Source organism: Suricata suricatta, chromosome 16 (assembly GCF_006229205.1).
Source record: "Suricata suricatta isolate VVHF042 chromosome 16, meerkat_22Aug2017_6uvM2_HiC, whole genome shotgun sequence".
Lineage (NCBI taxonomy): Eukaryota > Metazoa > Chordata > Mammalia > Carnivora > Herpestidae > Suricata > Suricata suricatta.
This window is the reverse complement of record NC_043715.1, coordinates 50735225-50753507: the sequence shown is the minus strand read 5'-3', so window position 1 is coordinate 50753507 and position 18283 is coordinate 50735225. Positions and strand designations below refer to the sequence as shown.

Sequence of the window (18283 nt, the reverse complement as noted above, 5' to 3'; positions counted from 1 at the left end):
TTCCCCTCGTTCCTCGCCGGGGCACGCCCCCACCCGGGCTGCCCTTGGGGCCGCGGGCGGCCACCGCGCAGGTGCGACGGCGGGGGCGGGACCGGGTCCTGGCTGGGCGGGGCTTGGACTTCAGGGGCGGGACCGTGCGACTCGGGGACTGGGTGGTGGGGCTGGGGTTGTGCGCCCAAATTCTGGACCCCCTAGCCGAGAGATGTTTGGAGAGGAGTCCGGATTCTGTGTCCCTTAATCCATCAGGGAGTGGGTCTCCTGGATCCATTGGAGATGAGGGACTTGGGACCCCAAATTCCAGGAAGTCTGTATAGGGGGGAGGTCGTGTGGATTTTTCTGTGTGACGTTGGGGACCGAGGGCCCGAGTACTTGAGGAGCCGGGACTGGGGTCCCAGGACACCGGAATTATTTATTGGGGAGCGAACTGCCCTCCTGAATCAGGGCCCGGAATTGGTGGAGTGTGGAAGAGCCATAACTCGTAGGTCCTCTACAAGGGAGGAAACAACGTCTGGGCAGACTGCTGTTTCACCAGGATGTAAGGGACTGGCTGCCCTGGTCTCGGAGTCCTCCAGTGGAGAGGGGCTAGGACCCCAGATCCTGGAGTCCCGTAGAGGGGAGAAGGTCGGGGATCTTCATTCTATATCTTCCATTGGGGCGAGGACCGAGCCTCCTACAGTCCCGGGACAGGAGGGGCCTGGGATCCCAGAATCCTGTGTCTCCCAGTGGCGAAGGAGAAGGAGTTCGAGGGCGCCGTTTCTCAGTGTCTCCCAGAGGGCAGAAGGGCCTGGATCTTTGGAGGTTGGGAGGTTCGAGCTGAGAGACCCCAAGGAGCAGAAGGAAAAGTGTGCCCTCTTGGGCACTTGGGCGTCCAGGGGCGGTCTCCAGGTTGGGGATTCCCGGACACACCTGCCCCTGGCCGGACCTCCGGGCACAACCAGGGCCCTCCCCTTCCCAGCCGCACATTCCCGCGCCACGTGAGCCCTCCTTCTCCTCTGTAGTCTTGACTTCGCGCACGCGCGGTCACGCGGAGGGGGCGGGGTCTGGGGAACTAGAGGGTGCCCGTGGCAGCAGGGGGGGCGGGGCGGGAAAGCAGGCGCCCGCACGTGACTGGCCCTGAACCTGTGTCCTCAGCTGGCCCCGGCTGGGTCGCTCTTAAAGGCACAGGCCGCCCCCTCCTGAACCAATCTCCAAAAACCTCAGTCATTTCGGCTTTTCTACTCTAACTCTTCGAAGCCAGCAGCTCTTAAGAAGCTTACCTGAAAGCTTTTCCGGGCATTGGTTTTCTTTTCCCTGAGCAGCCCGGGGTCTAGGCTTTGGCCAGGGATTCCGTAAGCAGGATTCAGACTAGACTATGGTAAAGAAGCTGACACTGCCAATCCGAGGGCTAGAGGTTTTAGAAGCATAGACCAGACTCATGTGTTATTTGGGGTAAGTCAGTTATAATTGGGCCTGTTTCCCTGTTTGTAAAAGTGGCATTGGCTCCCTGATATCTAAGCTACAAAGTAGCTTAGGGAACCTTCGGGGTGTATATTAGAGAGGTTGACCTCTGGCAGGCTTTAGGGTAAGACCTCATAACGGTCTTCCTCAGGGTGGAAAAGATACCTGAGCAGGGGGCTGCCTCTGTGAATACCGAATACATACACACTCGGGTGGCCCATTTTATTTCCCCAAGGCCTGACCTCTCGGGACACACCCAGCCCTGTGGACCCAGACACCGTGGAGGTGCTGATGACATTTGAGCCTGACCCAGCAGATTTAGCCCTGTCCAGCATTCCTGGCCACGAGACCTTTGACCCTCGGAGACATCGCTTCTCGGAGGAGGAACTTAAGCCCCAGCCCATCATGAAGAAGGCTCGGAAGATCCAGGTACCCGAGGAGCAGAAGGTGAGAGCTACTACATGAGGGGCGTAGGCCTGGCCTTTACAGGCCCTTCACAGCCGCAATTGAGCCCTTTCCTCCCAGTCGGGCCTGGGCTTCTCACTGGGGTTAGCTCTCAGGTGCTCTTAACCTACAGCCGCAGATGAGTCAGTCGTGAGAAGCCATGGAGTGCAAGGGGCCGAGGTTTGGGCTTGGGATATACGAAGCTGGTATCATGATGGGTGGCAGCCTCAACCAGCCCTGCTGGGCCCTGTTGTACAGGCTTGGAGCTTGGACCAGGCCCAGTTGCTAAGAACAGCATTCCTTAGCAGCAGGGTATCGGTCTGTTTCTTCTGAGCTGCCAGCCCGGCTGGGGCTGGTTCTTTGATCTCTGCCTGGGGCTGGTCCTTTGATCTCTGACGTGGGGCACTGCTCAGGGTTTGCCAACCCCTCTGGGCCTGGACCGCTCACTAGTGAGAGACCAAGTTCCCATCCGTAGCCAGAGCTAATGTTCTGATTCAGGGCAGTGACCCCTTCTTTCTAGCATTCTGCCTTTTTGCCAGGGCTGGGGTCTCCCCTGGTTAAGAGGCGCCTGGGCTTCTCACCAGACTTCACCAGACCCCTGTGTAAGACACAACTGCTTTAAGCCCCAGGGATTGGGCTGTAAAAGCAATCCAGACCCGTCTGGGTGCGGGGGGGGGGGGGGCCGGGCTGGGTTTACCGTAGTGAGCAGAAACGAGGCTTTAATGAAACAGGGGTGGGAGGGCAGCTTTTGGAGCTCTGGGTGGCCCTTGTCACTTAGGAGTGGTCCTCCACAGCCAAATTCTAGGACCAGAGAGCCCTAAGTGTAATAGTGTGGGGAGGCCTGGGCACAGGGCCTTTGGCTAAAGGACAGCTTTTCTGGCATCCAGGGCCCGTTGGGAAGAAGGCAGCTCTCTGGCCTCTGTTCAAGGCCAGTAGGTCAGAGATGGGCTGCAGTCATTGGGACCACATAGACATTACCTTTGTTTGCTGGGGGAGGAGGAGGTTGCCTTGACAACCAGCTCCAAAGGCCCCCAACTCTGGGAGGATTTATGGGACACAGAACCCCATCACCAGGGAGCCTTGGCTTTCCTTAGCAACCAGGCTCTGGGCACGTGATGCATAAAACAGTGCTTTTTATGGGGAGAAGCCCTCCGACCCTGAAGGCCCCGTTGCTAGGGAACAGGCATCCTTAGCAACCAGGCGCTAACTTTTGGCTCTGTCGAGTGAGGAGCGCTGGGGTCTGCTCTGCACGGTGGAGACATGAAACCCAACTGCTTTGAGTGTGTGTGTGTGTCGGGGGCGGTGGGAGGGGGAATTATCTCAGGCCTTAGCCGTTGCTGGGGGCTTGCTCACCTTAGCAACCAGACCCCCTGGGCACCCATCCTAGGAAAGACCTGGTAACCTTTAAGCCCCACTGCTGGGCAAGAAGCCCCGCAGAGGGTCTCTCAGATGCCCTCCGGCCCTTGGAGGCACACGAAAGCTGCTCCTCCTGGCCCTCAGTGCCTCTCAAACCCCACCCTCAGGACGAGAAGTATTGGAGCCGGCGGTACAAGAATAACGAGGCAGCCAAGCGGTCCCGAGACGCCCGGCGGCTCAAGGAGAACCAGATATCGGTCCGGGCGGCCTTCCTGGAGAAGGAGAACGCCCTGCTGCGGCAGGAAGTGGTGGCCGTGCGCCAGGAGCTGTCCCACTACCGCGCCGTGCTGTCCCGCTACCAGGCCCAGCACGGAGCCCTGTGAGGCCGTCCCCCACCCTTCCCCGCCTCGCTCAGACTTGCGCCCCGACGCCCTTCTCCCTCCTCGCCGTGTGGCCCACAGGCCGGCCAGCTGGGTGCCCCAGGGACGTGACGATGCAGATAAATACATTTATATTTTTAAGAAAAAGCGAGCCTCCCCCGCTCCCTCGCGGGGGCGGGGAGGGTCCTCTGTGTGTGCCCCTGCCACTTCGGGGACCCCATCTTCCCACCGCCTCCGTTCACACCCTGAATAAATCTTGAGAACCCCAGAGCCAGCTGTTGTGGGGGGAGGAGGCAGCTCCCCGGTCCCAGTTCAAGGCCACAGGGTCACGCTGGATGTGGGCAGGTCAGGGCTTCTGTCCGCAGAAGGCCGCAGCTACCAGAAGCTCCGCCTGGGGTTGGATTCCTCCCGCGGGCTACCGGGTGCAGAAGGGGCGACGGCCTGAGAGGAATGGAGCGACTGCCTTTATTGCATAGACCTTTTCAATTGCTCTGAAGATCGGGGTCGGGGACGCACGGGAGACAGAAGACGGGACGGTTGTTTCCCCGCGCCCACCGGCGAGGGGACGGGGAGGAACATTAGTGCAAATCCGAGCGTCGGCCCCGGGGAACCTGCCCCTCCAGGGCTGATTGGCCAGTTAAGTGGAGGCACCGGAATGGATAGGGCGAGACCCGGGCCCTGACTGGCCAATTGACTAAGGCCTTCCCCAGCCCGCACAGGCCAGGTCCCGTCATTGGACAAGACGTAAGACAGTCTCCGCCCTCAGTCAACCTGGCGTCCTACGAGCCGGAAGCGAGGGTTTGGACTGAGCCCTGCCCTCGTTGGTCAGGCACTACCCTCAGGGCCAGCCCATTTGTGACCGTGACGAGCCTCCGGAATTCGGGCCACACTCCCATCTAACATCACCTCTGGTCCTCCGGGGGCGGGCGCAATCCTGAGACGGGGCTGGGGGGGCACCTGCCTATGGGACCTTTGCCCTAATTCTAGCAGCGAGGCCACGCCCCCAGGTCAGGCCCCGCCTCCTTGGAATGTTGGCCCCGCCCCTGGCGGACTGCAAGCTTCGTTAAGGTTCAAGGCTCCCGAGCCGGGTAGCCAGGAGGCCCGGTGAGCAGTGTGCCGAGGCCCGGGTGCATCTGCGCTTGCAGTGGCCCGTACTCCACCTGCTCTCCATCCACAGTGAGCACGCCCCGAGGCGTGAGAGGCTCGAGGCGGAAGGCACGGGCCGCAGCATAGCCCAGCTGCGGGCAGCCCAGGCTGAAGTGGCTGCCTCGCTCCATGGCCAGGAAGAGGCGCAGCAGCGTGGCCCGGGAGATGCCGCCACGCACCCAGCACAGGTGCACCAGACCGTCATCAAAGCGCGCGTGGGGGGCCGCCACCAGGTCTGCCCCCAGGTGGCTAGGCGAGATGGCCAAGATGAGCACAAAGTCCCCCTCCAGGGTGACCCAGCCTGGGGGAAGCGGGGTGCCCAGGGGAGGGAGCAGGTGGTCAGGGGGGCCCCTGGTAGAGATGGCTCCCGGATCATCGGGGGTGGGAGGTGGGAGCCCAGAGGACGCTAGCGTTTCTGACACCCCCTCAGTGACGGGGGAGAGTAAAGCTGCCTTTGGGGAGCTAGGTGGTGAGGGCAGTGGTGGGTCTGGGGACAGGGGGGCATCCCCAGCCCCACCCCACTCGCCGGCCAACTCTGGGCCGCCACCATTGAGGGACAGGATGGGCAGGGGCTCAGGGGAGCCAGGGGAGGTCAGAACAGGCTGGGGCAGGGGCAAGGGCAAGGGCAGGTCAGACACTGAACGATGCAGGGGTGAGTGTGCCACAGTTGGGGCCGGGGCTGGCGCCGGTGCCAGGGTCAGCTCGGACTTGGCGCGGGGCAGGCCATGGGCAGGGGTGGGTGAGGTGGCCTCCACAGTGGCAGGGAGGTAGGAGAAGCGTCCTCGGTAGGTGTGCAGCGTGGCAAGGCCCAGCACTGTGCCCAGCGTGAAGCGGGCGCTGCCCAGGGCCCTGAAGCGCTCGCTCTGGATATCCACGTCGGACACGAAGCCCCAGGCCACAGACAGGAAGGACAAGCAACGGGAGCCGGAGGCCAGCGTCACAGACATCAGGTCCAGAGGGCGGCTGCCGCCCCGGCAGAGTAGCAGCGAGCAATTGAGCAGCAGGTCGACACCAAGGGCAGGTTCAAACCTTCACAGCCAGAGACGGATAGACACATTGGGAAAGAGTATACAGGCTTGGGTGAGAAACACAGAGCTCGGGGTGGCAGGAGAAAGACACCAAGAGGTGGGGAAGCAGACAGTGGGGGAGGAGGGAGTGGTGGGGGGGAACGGGACCAGGCAGCCAATGGCCTGGGGCCCGCCCGCAGCAATCTGGCCCCCTCCAGATGGACTCTTCTTACAGAGCCAGGCTCCCTGTCAGTTCATTCCATGAACGTTCCCTGAGTGCCATCTGTGTGCTAGGTACACTTCTGGGCACTAGGGACATAGCTGGGAACAACCAGGCAAAAATGTCGGGGAGGGGAGCGGATATGGGGAGCATCCCGGGCTGATCAACTTGACTGGCAGCGGACTGGTGGGCAGAGGGAGGCGTGGGGCCAGAAGGTGCTGGGCCGCAGGAGGACTCCCTCCCCTTACGGTGCCCGGCTCACGGAGGCAGGCTCCCACCTACCCCCCATGCCGGTTCACAGCTCCGGCCAGGGCATTGCCTGAGCCACAGGGGAGGATGCCCACCGGCGTCTTCACAGCCTCTTCCCAGTCAGGGCGGTCCAGGAATCCGTTCAGCACCTGGAGGGCGGGAGACCGGACACCTGGGTCCCGGTCCCGGTCCCGGTCCCGACCACCCGAGCGTCCCAGGGCTCGGGCAGGGTGCCCCTGCCCTACCTCAAACAGCAGCCCGTCTCCAGAGGCCGTGACGATGCCGTCCCACTCACTCAGTCTCAGCCCCTGAACCAGCTCCCGGGCGTGGTTCTGTCGTTCTAGCAGCGGGAATTCGAAGGTGAGCCAGGCTGTTCCGCGCTGCGCCGCTCGCCACGCCCCAGGCCTCAAAACCCGGGAGTTCTAGGCTCCTCACCGGCCCCCACAACCACCCAGACGCGGCCCTTACCTGTCTGGATGAGGTTGAAGGACAGCCCAGCTTCAGAGATCATGGGCAGCACATGGTTCTTACACCACTGCCAGGCCAGGCCCCGCCCCCCAAGAGGATTGACCAATAGGAGCAATCGGGGTGGCTTCGGCAGAAGCTCAGGGGTTATTTCTGCAAAGAGAGGGGAAGGCGTCTATGCAGGCCACTGACCCAGGCCCCTCACCGCAGATGTGGTAAACGGCAAACAGCCCCCTGTAGAACCGGTGGAGGGGGGCCACGGGAGCCTGCTGGGAGGTCACAGGTGGTTGTTTCCCTCCGGGGCTTAAAGCGCCGAGGCTCAGGTGTGCGGCACCTCCCCCATCCGCCACAACAAAGGCAGGGCTTGGGTGTCTAATCCCAATGCCCCTTGGACCCATGTGTGGGAGGAGGAAGGGGAGCTGTGGTTTTCACTTTCCTCTTCCCCAAACACCTGGAATCCAAGATCAGGTGACACCACCGTGCAAGGCCCCTTGACCGTGACCATCAACAATCTTGACCATCGCTCAGGGCCCCCAGGCAGCCAGCAGGATCCCGGAAGGCCAAGGAAGGCTCACTGGCTGGGGGCCCTTGAGCCTTTATCTCCCTGTGCCAACTGAGGAGCCCGGGTGGGGGCCTTGGCTCAAGTCTTCTCTGACCACCCCCACCCCCACCCCCAAAGGCTGGATTAGATGCCGCCTCTGGGCTCCTGGGTTGCCCCAGGGGACCTCTGTGACTGCCTGTCCCTGCGTGGTGACTAATCATGTCTCAGTCTGCTGCTCTTGCCAGCCCGGGAACCTCTGACTCATCTGCGGTCAGGGCCCATGGAAGCGGGGGGAGGGGACACACAAAAACCTACGGGAGCAGCAGACCCCAATCATTTTTTTCTCTGCCTGTGGTGTTTCTTCCTTCTGCAGCCCATCCCTGTCCATTTATCACGTTTTTGGTACACCAAGAGAGACACAGCACAGACAGACACACAGTAGGGACAGAGATGCCCACGAGGGAAATCCACAGAGACACCAAGGTGGCCCTAGGGACAGAGTGCCTGTGTAGTGCCTCACCCCCATCCCCAGGCAGCGGCAGTCCACGGAGCAGACATATGAGGGCAGTGGCCCAGCGCTGGGCCTCAGCGCGGTTCTCCTCGTAGGTGGCCGCCCCGTCGACCCGAAAGGTGCGGGCGGCTCTGCGCCGGCCCCCGCGCCGGCCCTGCGGATAGGTGTAGATGCAGAAGTAGGCCGCCGCTGAGTCAGAGGGGTTGCGGCTCCGCAAGGTGCAGCAACCGGACACCTCGGCCAGTGGGACCAGGCCGCCCCGGGGCCGGGCTTCGGGCTTCGGGCGCAGCCGCTGTATGTGTAGGGCCTGTGGTGTGAGAGTGAGGGCGAAGCGGGAGCTGCGGGCCGGGAAGGAGCCAAACTCGCCATGCAGGAGCGGGGTGCTGGCGGCCAATGGTGGCGGCGGTGGGGGGGCCATGACCTTGGCCCTGTCCAGGGCGCTTCTAGGCCTGTGGCCCCAGCTCCAGGTCAGCTCCTGGTCTGGCCTCTGTGGGGAGGGAGGAGGGCAGGAGTCAGAGTCCAAGACCCCTATGGCGGATAGAGAAAGGCGGGGGCGGGGCCTGTGGACAAGGAGACAACACGGGGCTGTGACAGGCCAGATGGGAGCACCAGAAACAGACAGGCTCCGACAAGTGTGGGGGGGGGACCCTGAGGACACAGGGCAGGAGTCCGTTGTACGGGAAGGCTAGCATCCTAGAGTGTGGACAGCCAGGCATGCAAACATTCATTCCCTTATTCCCCAAATAATTATTCAGTGCCCTCTACGGTCCAATCACAGTGCCAGGCCCAGCGAACACAGCACGGAACAGAACGGACAAAAATCTCTGCCTTTGTGGAGTTTCTATTCTAATCAGAAGACAGAAAAGCAAGATAAAGAGGTAAAATATATAGTACGTTGGAGAACAAGGGCTTTGGAGAAAAACAAGGCAGGGGAGAGAGATCAGGATGGTGGAGATATGAAGAAACAGACGTGCAAAGACAGAGAACACGACACACACACAGTCATCTCCAGATGGAGAAAGTAACAAGAGGGAGACACTAGGACACAAAGGAAGAGAGGGATAAGTTCTAGAAGCCCGACAAACTCTGAGAGAAGGAGACCACCTGCTTCAATGAGCAGACAGCTAAGATGATGCAAGGCACTTAGGAGAGTCAGAGTTTGGGGGCTCGGGGAGGTCCTCTGAGTATCAGAAAGACAAAGGACAGAGCAGATAGGAGGGGCAGGGGCAGGAGGGAGAGGATGTAGACAGCTGGTGAGACCAAGAAAGGGGTGTGACACGGAGGAGCTAAGGAGTCAGAGAGTTAGAGAAGCCACATGCAGGCACCTGCAAGGGGCAGGGGCCAAGAGCTGGACCCCGAGCACTGACCTGGGCGTCTGGCCGCCTGCTCTCCAGGGAGGGGGGTAGGAGCCCGGCCTGAGGTCCCCTCCCCAGAGACCTTCCCCCTGCCCTCTGCCCAGCTTCTGCCTCCTTCCAGCTCACCTTTGTTCTCCACCGCCCCACCCACCCAGCCACCTGCCAGTCCTGCCCCTCTCCTTCCTGGGCCCAGAGCTGCCCCAGATGCACCCCCATCTAGGGACTCACCCTCAGGAGTCACCTCTGCCCCCTGTCCTGGGCAGCTCCCTCAGGCTCCACCCGAACGCTTGTTGTACTGACTACCCCCCCCCCCCATCCGTTAGCTCAAATCAGGCTTAAGTACAGAGTCCTAGATCTTCCCCAGTCCTGGGCCTGAGCTTCTGTCCCCAGGTCCTCAAGTCTCAGGCCCGGTCTCCATTCTCTCCAGCCCCCGTCTCCTGGCCCCCCAGACCTGGCCCTGGGTCTGGGTCTCCATCCATAGGTTCCCTCCCCCCAATCCATAAGCCTGAGTTCCTGTCTCCGGTTCCTCCGGTCCAGGTCCGCCATCCCCACCCCATTTCCAGAACCCAGTCCCAGACCTGGGTTTCCATTCCTGGATCCCTCAGTCCCGGTTCTGGTTCTCCGTCTCCATCCCACACCCCTGGCACCCCAGTCCCGGCCTGCGTCTCCGTTCCTCTTGATCCCGCGGTCCCCCAGACGCGGGTCCCTGATCCTACACCCGCACCCTCCTCACACGCCGAGTCCTCCTCCGGGCGGCCCCTCAAGTCAGCACCAACCACCCCCATCAGACCCAGGGGTGGGGGGAGGGTGTGCATCGGCTCAGCCAATGGCTGCGCGGCCGGCCGGAGCCGCACCAGTGAAAGCGCGCGGGGGGCGGGGCCAGCCAGCTCGCGAGCTTGGCGCAGGGCTAGCCGAGGGAGAGGGGGCGAGCTGGGCGGGGCGTCGCGCTCCGCGAGGTCGGCCGCCATACTAGGTGAGGGCACACGCGCAGCAGAGGGGGCGTCACGCCTCCATTGCCAGCGCCGCCGACGCCATCTTTGTGGAGGGCAAGTGGTAGGCCTGCCCTATCCATTGACTTTATAAAAGAACGGAGAGAGGCGAGAGGGAGATCTTCACCTGCAGACTACAGACTGACCCTAACACAGGTAACAGAGACCGGGAGATAGGCGAAGGGAGTTAGTAGGAGACCCAGAAAAGCAGAGTCAGAGGCAGTCAGAGACTTAGGGAGCATGCCCTCTGTTTTTCAGATAGTTACAGAAAGTCAGACACGCACTGAGAAAAGGAGAGATATACAAAGAGACAAAGACAACAGAATTGAGGACATGCAAGGTTAAGGACACAGGAAAACCGGGAAAATGATGGACACAGAGATGGTGACAGATACTTCGGAATGAAAGCCAGGGTGAAGAGGCTCCTTAATTCATCTATTCACCTTGGACCCAAACCAGGATGGAGACAACATGACATGGACACCTGCCCAGTGAATGACCCAGTGACATGGCAAGACAAAGAAACGAAGAGAGGGAGATGGGGAGAACCAGTATCTGAGAGCATCTCTAGATTAGGGATGAGGAAGGAAGGCGATGTTGGAGGACCAGAGGCTGAGAGGAACTGAGACCATGACTCAGAAAGCAAAAATGTTGGGGCGCCTGGGTGGCTCAGTCGGTTAAGCATCCTACTTCTGCTCTGGTCATGATCTCATTGCTCGTGAGTTCCGGCCCCACGTCAGCCTCTGTGCTGACACCTCAGAGCCTGGGGCCTGCTTCTGATTCTGTCTCTCTCAAATATGAAAATAAAATAAATAAATAAAAATGTTGAAAAGCAAAAATGTTGACAGAGACATAGAGAAGCAAGAACATAGCAAAATGGAGAGAAAGCAAAGCAAGAATAATACCAGGAGACCAAGAAACAATCACAGAAAGACATATCAGAAGGAGCAAGGGACAGAACTTGCTAGAAGAAAGTGGTGAGTGGAGGAAGTTCCACTTATTGTCAAACAACGTTCCTTGTGTTTCAACCCAGAGTAGCAACAGCACCAGAAAATATGTGCCAAAGGATGATCCAGAGAGAGACGGGACAGAAACCCAGTAAGATGGAGAGGCAAGGAAACCCATACCTTAGTTTGGGAGACAGGCAGGCACACCAGACAAAGAGGCTGCGACTCAACCACAGAGACCAAGTCACAAAAGCAAGGGAAGAGAGACAAGGAGGAGACTGTGTCCCATGGTGTGGTGACCTTAATGTTCACGTGGACCCTTCCTTACCTGATCCCTCTGCTCCTCTGTTTCAAGGTGTCCATTCATCTACTGGTCCTCTGCTGTGTTACCACATCAGCAAGACCCTGGTCCTGGGCAGGAGGCCATGGGCAGGGTGGTCTGGGCAAGGAGTCAGGCCTAACAGTGCGGGCCTGGCCTTTGGCTCTGCGGAGGACAGGTGAATTAGGAGGATCAAGGGCAGATTGTAGGCCAGGCTGGATGTGCTGGAGGCCTAAGAGGCAGGGTTTCTCTGAGAAAGAAGAAAAGAGGAGATAGGTCAGCTTCGTCACTGCCCCATCCAGTGTGTCTGGTCTTGCCCAATAAGGGCCAATAATAGGAATGGAGGCTAATCTGTATTGAGCGCTTCGGGTAAAGCATTGTTGTAAGCTTTTTTTTTTTTTTTTTTTTTGGTTACTAACGTGTAATTCTGGAAAATACTCTATGTGCCAGGCCTATTATTAGTCCCTTTTTGCAGATAAGGAAAGTAAGGCGCAGAGAGGTTACGAGACTTGCCCAAGGTCACACTGTTAGTAATGAGCAGAGCCAGGATCTGAATTTGGCTACAGCTGACACGACCCCATCTCACCATCTTTCTGTGTCTCTGCCTCTCCCTCCATCTCCATTTTCCAACTCTTTCTAGGTCTCCATTTCCCTCGCCCTCGGTCTCTGTCCACTCCCCCTCTGGGTCTCCAATCCATGCCCCTCTAAATCTTTATCTCCTTCGAAGTCTCTCCTCCCCCTCTTTCAGGAACCTTTGAGCGATTCCCTCCCCGTCCCACGCCCCAAGCCCGGGGCTTCTGTGCGCCCCCTCCGCATTCCAGTACCGTGCAAAAGCCCTCGCACTGTCCCGCTGGGTCACTTGAATCTCTCCGGCTGCGAAAAGCAGCCTCCGGATGGCAGAGGCTGAGGAGGGGTCAGAGACGGAGCAGGGGGAGAAACGGAATCTTAAAAATGGGAAATACAGGATGCTCTAGACTGGGCTGCAGCAAGAGGATCTCGGGTTAGATCTCAGGTAGGACGTCCCGAGCGAAGGCCCCGCCGGGGAAGCGCAGCTCGAGATAAGAGAGGTGAACCAGATAAGGAAATGCCTGAAGCCTGGGGTCAGAAGTTTCCTAGGTTCTGACAAGCCTCGCCAGCTCCGCCTCCTCACCTCCAATACTCGGCCCGCCGGGTCCTCCAGGATCCACAGAGAGGCCGTCGGCGTCGGGCCAGAGCGTCACCGCGCGCCGGGTCCTCCTAGCTCCGCGCCACATCGCTCTCGCTCCCAGAGCCCTTTCTTCCGGAAGACTATCGAGAACAGGGACTGGTGGGGCCAGAGAGGCCCCCGGCGGGTTTGGCCCCGCCTTCTTGACGTAGCGCTTGTTCCCGGTTGGTTGGTCTTCCACTTATTCCGGAATCGCCCCTGCGGCCGGTTGTGCGATTCGCCGCGAAGAGGCTCGACTCGTGTGCGGCGCCGCATCGTGCCCGCGTGACGTCACGCAGGCGCCACTCGCCGAAGGCTTTCCCCGCCCACCCCGGGGCCTGTTCTCTCTTTCCGGACCTGGCTGAGCGGGAGACGCCATCATGGTGAGCGGGCTTTGAGGCGCTGGGGGCCTGACTATCCGCAGCCATCCGTCTCGGACTTGGGCTGGGAGAATGCGGGAGGGGAGCAGGGAAGCCAGGGGAGATCGGAGGGGGCGACTGCCGCGGTGGGGGAACTGTTTGGGAGACTCGAAGACCAGGGATAGGTCAGTCATCTCAGCCTCCGGTCCCTCCTGTTTACTCTTGTGGTGTTCTATGTGCAACTAAGCACATTAAAACGAGGAGGTTAAGTGATATGACCGAGATCACGCTGCCAGGAAGTGGCGGAGCCGGGATTCGGACCCGGGACCTGGTCCCACGTCCATTCTTAATCTCTTGTCTCTGCTGCCTCTGCCTGCACTTGTTATTTCCCCTGACCTGGCACGTTGGGTTCTGGGGGGGGTGGAGTGGGGTTGGGGCGCAGGGGGGATCTCTGACCGTCCAGTTCCTGGGTTTCGTGGCCAGGCAAATCTCTGAAGTCTCAGCTCCTTGTCCACCCTGTGATCTTGTTCTTCTTGGGCTGTTCATTGGGGACTGTTCATTGCAGTCCTGTTGTCACAGATGTGAGTTGGGAAAGAAGTAATTGATCCGAAGGACCCGTCCTAGATGATACCTGAAGTGTTGGAGGAAAGGGAGCTGCGCATAGCCAAGGACCTCTTTACAATTCCTAACTTGGCCTATTAAAAAAAAAAAGTCGTCGTCTCCGGACGGAAGCCGGGAGAGGGTGTAGTGGAAATTGTGGCTTCTTCAGTTTTCTCGGTAAGACCGGGAAACTGCCTGATACGGTGGTCGGATTCGAGGAGCTACTGCGTGAAAGGTTCTCGTATTGATTCTATGTGGAGTAACTTGCAAATAAAGATTCTTCGTTATGTTATTAGGTAGAGTGTGCTTTTGGTTTCTGTTAATGAAAAGAGACAGTTTCTAAGAAAATTAAGCTTTTTTTTTAGTGGATCTGGCTGATGTGAAAAGCTTTTCATAGGGGTCATTTGAAGGCCAGGAAAAAATTTTTAATGTTTATTTACTTTTGAGAAAGAGATACAGAGCATGAATAGAGAGGGGCAGAGAGAGAGGGGGGGAGACATAGAATGGGAAGCAGGCTCCGGGCTCCTAGCCATCAGCACAGAGCTGGAACTCACAAACCATGAGCTCATGACCTGAGGCGAAGTTGGACGCTTAACCGACTGAGCCACCTGGGTGCCCTGAGACGCAGAAGATTTTAAGTGACTTTCCACATGTCACCTAGGGGTGGACCTGGGATTTGTTGTCGCTTCGGAGACCGGGGTCCTAGCGCTTCCTTGGAAATAGCCAATAAGCTCATTTTCGCGGGTGAATAATCTGCCAGATCAGAGTTGGGCCCATGGTCTCTCCTTAACTTCGCAGGGAGTCGACATCCGCCACAATAAGGACCGAAAGGTTCGCCGCAAGGAACCTAAGAGCCAGGACATCTACCTGAGACTGTTGGTCAAGGTGAGGTTGAGGCCTGAGACCGCGCCGCCCCGCAGCTGGGGCTTCCAGAACCTCCGGCCCGCATTGGTCCCCGGGCTCCCGCAGGGGCCTGCGTGGCGGGCTCATAACCACTTTTGCCCAGGCCTTCTGAAGGCTCCGTGTGCTCAGTGCCCGGGCAGGATGCTGCTGGGGTCAGGGAGGGCCTGCGGGCCCCGTGGGATGGGGGAAATGCCGCAGAAGCCTTGCTGGAGCAAACCATCGTTTTCTTTGCCTTTAGTTGGAAGGTTGGGAGGGAGGGGTGTGGGCTGCCCTGCGTTCTCTCATGCTCCCTGTTGTTTCTTTTTATGTTTATTTACTTTTTAGAGAGTGAGCAGGGGAGGGTCAGAGAGAGAGGGAGACACAGAACCGAAGCAGGCCTCAGGCTCTGAGCTGTCAGCACAGAGCCCGATGCAGGGCTCCACCTCAGGAACCGCGGTATCGTGGCCTGAGCTGAAGTCGGCCACTTAACCGACGGAGCCACCCAGGCGCCCCTCTCATTCACCCTTTTCTCTCTCCTCCAGCTGTACCGCTTTCTGGCCAGACGGACCAACTCTACCTTTAACCAAGTTGTGTTGAAGAGACTGTTCATGAGTCGCACCAACAGGCCGCCTCTGTCCCTTTCCCGGATGGTGAGGGGCTGGACTGTGTCTAAGGGGGGGGTGCAGGGCAGGGGCAGGCCTGGGGTCTGGCCATCCACCGGTGTCCTCACCCAGCGGGGGCATAGTGCCCCGGCCCTTGACGCCGAATAGTGGTGGGTACTTTAGTGGCTCAGCCTTGTTTTCTTGTAAAGGGGATGGCTGTAGTGGTTGTCGTGTGGCCCAGGTCCCATGATGTGGGGCATACATGTCAGAGGCGCCCTCGAAGGTGTGACCTGCTGAATGGGCTGCTTGTGCGTTGTGTCTGGTGTTCTTCCCAGGCTAGGCCCACGGGTCGCTAGTTGGGTGGTGTGCAGGTGGGCTTAGCTTCATCAGGCACGTGTGTCTTGGCCTTTGGGGTGCCTGAAGTGGTGGGATGGGGGACTAGACCCCAGAAGGAACTTCCTTAATGTGTATTTCTCCTCCAAAGATCCGGAAGATGAAGCTGCCTGGGCGGGAAAACAAGACAGCCGTGGTTGTGGGGACGGTAACAGATGACGTGCGTGTCCAGGAGGTGCCCAAACTTAAGGTGGGTGTCCGGATGACCTCAGTCTCAGACAGATGCAGCCCCCATCTGGGCAGTGTGTAGGATTGGAGGGGGATTGTCCTGAGCGGTCTTGGTGCTGGGTGTCCCTGGACACGCCCCTTCTGGTCCCTGTGGGCAGTGGTGCTGGTTCTCCATCACGGAGCCTGGCTTCAAACCTGGATTTCTTTGGCAGTTGGTGGCCTGGGGACAAAGGGGTCTCTTTAACACCTGTTTCTTATCCATAGTGACTTCAGGGTGTTGCGGGCTTAAAGGCAATTTTAGAAATAAATTGGCAGAGGCACCTGGGTGGCTGAGGGGTCAAGTGTCCCAGCTCTGGATTTTGGCTCAGGTTGAGATCTCACGGGTCAGGGGATCAAGCCCCTATTGGGCTCTGTGCTAACAGCTCAGAGCCTGCTTGGCATTCTCTCTCTGCCTACACGTCTTCAAACAGTAAGAATGGCTGTCAACTTAGGAAGGTCCCTCTAATGGCCAGGCGCCGCTGGCAGTGGGATGACTGCTGTCCTGGCCGTGACAAGGTTCCGACCACGCCTGTCCCGTGTGTCCCGCAGGTCTGCGCGCTGCGTGTGAGCAGCCGCGCCCGGAGCCGCATCCTCAAAGCTGGAGGCAAGATCCTCACTTTCGACCAGTTGGCCCTGGACTCCCCCAAGGGCTGTGGCACTGTCTTGCTGTCTGGTGAGTGACGTTCAGTGGCTCCCGAGGCTACTTCTGGGACCTGGGTCCCTGCCTGACCAGTCCTTCCCTCCCCTTCCTAGGTCCACGCAAGGGCCGAGAGGTGTACAGGCATTTCGGCAAGGCCCCGGGAACCCCACACAGCCACACCAAGTGAGTACCCAGCCTTGCCATCTGGCCCGACTTTCCCTGCACCCCACCCTGTGGGTCTGGGGGCCACATCCCGCTTCCAGCCCCTTCTGTGTCTCTGCTAGTCCAGCCTCAGGCCTCCCTCACACTCCCCACACTCCCCACCTCATCTTACTGCTTCTTCCTCAAGACCTGCCTTAGGCAGTTCCGGGGGAGGCCCTGCTGAGTGGCAGCATTTCTGGCATAGAAATGGGGGGGTCCCCACAGCCCCGGTCTCCAGCAGCCTGCGTCCTACCTGCTCTCGGGGCAGCTCAGATAGCTTTCCTTGTTTTCTTTTTTCTTTTCAATTTTTTTAATGTTGATTTTTTGAGAGAGAAACAGGGTGTGAGCAGGGAAGGGACAGAGAGAGAGGGAGATACAGAATCCAAAGCAGGCTCCAGGCTCTGAGCTGTCGGCACGGGGCTTGAACTCAAAAACCGTCAGAGCGTGACTTGAGCCGAGGTTAGACGCTTAGCCGCCTGAGCCCCCCGTTGCCCCTCAGATCATCCTTCCTGAGTGGATGCCAGCGGCACTCCCGCCCCCACCCCCATCCGATGAGCGAGCATCGGCAAGCTGGCCCTGTCCTTGGCTCCCGTGTGGGCCCAATCTCACCCTCTTTTTCCTCCCACAGACCCTACGTGCGATCCAAGGGCCGGAAGTTCGAGCGCGCCAGAGGCCGCAGGGCCAGCCGCGGCTACAAAAACTAACCCCAGATCCTGCCTTGTTATTAAAAAGATGTTAACTGCTGATGGCCCTCGTGTGTGTTCTTGGGGGAGGAGGGAAGGGAGGGGATTGGGAGAGGATTGGATTGGAGCTTCGGGGGAGCCTGGAGTAGGATTCGCGTCCATCTCCTTGGAGACCAGTCGGGGAGGAGCCCTTCCCTGGGGGGGGTGGAGTCTAGCTCTATCCGCTGGCGCCCTCTGGAGGCTTTGGTGCTGCTTGTCTGCATCTTGCTCTGTTGGACCCTGGAGGGCCCCCTGCGGCCGAGTCCCGCCCCCTTAGTAAACCAGGTGGCAGGTGTTCTCACACCTGTTCCTCCCCGGGATTAGCCACACCCGCCCCTCTAAGCCCGAGCTCCTCCCTGGCTAGGGATGGTGAGCAGGGTGTGAACCCGGAAGTGCTGAGGGGGCGGGACTGCAGTGGGGGCGGGGTAGGTGGGGACAGGTGAGTTGCTCCCCTCTTCCCCTGAAGCTTGAGTCAGCGGGGGTCTGGCGGGCCACTGGGCCCTGGGCCAGTGACCTAGTAGGTGTCCCCTGGGCTGGGACCTTCCCGTACCCGGACTAGGCCTTCGGCAGGGACCTGTCTGGGGCCCTCTTCTGTGTTTACACAAGGGGATGGGTTTCCCGGATCCCAGACTAAAACCTCGTGAATGAGGCGAGACAGCCGGAAGAACGACGGAAGTAAAGACAGGTCTCCAGACCCCTATGCTGACCTCCGAAAAGGCAAGGCAAGCGGGGAAAGGGGATGGGGGTCTGGACACATGGGGGGAGCTCTGGCTGGGAGAGGGAGCCCTGGCTTTATTCTTCTTATCTTTGCAGGCCTCTCGCTGTGGTCTGGAGGAGGCAAGCCGCCTGGGTGCTGTGATTGGAAGGAGGGGCCGCCGGTTTGCAGGGATCGGGGGTCCACAGTCCAAAGGTTGGCTCAGGAGCCTCAAAGGAGCAGCGAGAGAGGGAGACAGGACAGGATATTAGAGTGGTCCTTGGCCAGGAGTAAGCGCCTGATCAGCTAGCAGGAGATTGCAGGATTGAGGCAGAAACGCAGACGGGCCAGCTTGGCCAGGGACCAGCAGAGGTCCGAGGGCAGCCCAAGACCACTGCGGCCGGGAGGGAGGCAGGGCAGCCAATCCAGGGGAC

General features: G+C 59.5%; 3 protein-coding genes across 9 annotated transcripts in view; 2 read left to right on the top strand and 1 right to left on the bottom strand.

The window, feature by feature from the left end:
* The window catches only part of DBP (D-box binding PAR bZIP transcription factor), a 5637-nt gene extending 1752 nt beyond the window's left edge, over positions 1 to 3885 (top strand). The window contains 3 exon segments of the mRNA XM_029926465.1: positions 1 to 71; positions 1673 to 1884; positions 3405 to 3885. The exon segment at positions 1 to 71 is cut by the window's left edge and continues 100 nt beyond it. Of these exon segments, the coding sequence (XP_029782325.1) occupies positions 1 to 71; positions 1673 to 1884; positions 3405 to 3620 (499 nt within the window). The 3' untranslated portion in view covers positions 3621 to 3885.
* A 174-nt stretch (positions 3886 to 4059) lies between these two features.
* SPHK2 (sphingosine kinase 2) lies at positions 4060 to 12651 on the bottom strand. 7 transcript variants are annotated; one of them, XM_029926459.1, is made up of 7 exons: positions 12517 to 12651; positions 11376 to 11616; positions 7766 to 8243; positions 6708 to 6857; positions 6485 to 6579; positions 6273 to 6388; positions 4060 to 5792 (listed from the first exon to the last, which is right to left on the bottom strand). In XM_029926459.1, exons 2-7 carry the CDS (start codon positions 11412 to 11414, stop codon positions 4688 to 4690), a joined length of 1983 nt encoding a protein of 660 aa, XP_029782319.1. In that variant the 5' UTR covers positions 11415 to 11616; positions 12517 to 12651; the 3' UTR covers positions 4060 to 4687. The 7 variants fall into 7 exon arrangements, with proteins under 7 accessions (XP_029782319.1, XP_029782321.1, XP_029782318.1 ...); XM_029926461.1 differs by having other exon boundaries at positions 11376 to 11531; XM_029926458.1 differs by lacking the exon at positions 12517 to 12651 and adding an exon at positions 12191 to 12509.
* A 178-nt stretch (positions 12652 to 12829) lies between these two features.
* Positions 12830 to 17177, top strand: RPL18 (ribosomal protein L18). Its single transcript, XM_029926466.1, has 7 exons — positions 12830 to 12932; positions 14307 to 14393; positions 14933 to 15040; positions 15477 to 15575; positions 16142 to 16265; positions 16346 to 16415; positions 17062 to 17177. The coding sequence occupies exons 1-7, from the start codon at positions 12930 to 12932 to the stop codon at positions 17135 to 17137; spliced, it is 567 nt and encodes a 188-aa protein (XP_029782326.1). The 5' UTR covers positions 12830 to 12929; the 3' UTR covers positions 17138 to 17177.
* The last annotated feature ends 1106 nt before the right edge of the window (positions 17178 to 18283 follow it).

Coding starts and splice junctions, on each gene's coding strand:
- SPHK2 (XM_029926457.1), bottom strand. CDS start 9,926: ATGCACACCCTCCCCCCACCCCTGGGTCTGATGGGGGTGGTTGGTGCT. Junction 6,858..7,765: donor GCCGCTGCCTGGGGATGGGG/GTGAGGCACTAC, acceptor CTCTCTTTGCAG/AAATAACCCCTGAGCTTCTG. Junction 6,389..6,484: donor GAGACGGGCTGCTGTTTGAG/GTAGGGCAGGGG, acceptor CCCGCCCTCCAG/GTGCTGAACGGATTCCTGGA.
- RPL18 (XM_029926466.1), top strand. Junction 15,576..16,141: donor AGGAGGTGCCCAAACTTAAG/GTGGGTGTCCGG, acceptor TGTGTCCCGCAG/GTCTGCGCGCTGCGTGTGAG. Junction 16,416..17,061: donor ACCCCACACAGCCACACCAA/GTGAGTACCCAG, acceptor TTCCTCCCACAG/ACCCTACGTGCGATCCAAGG.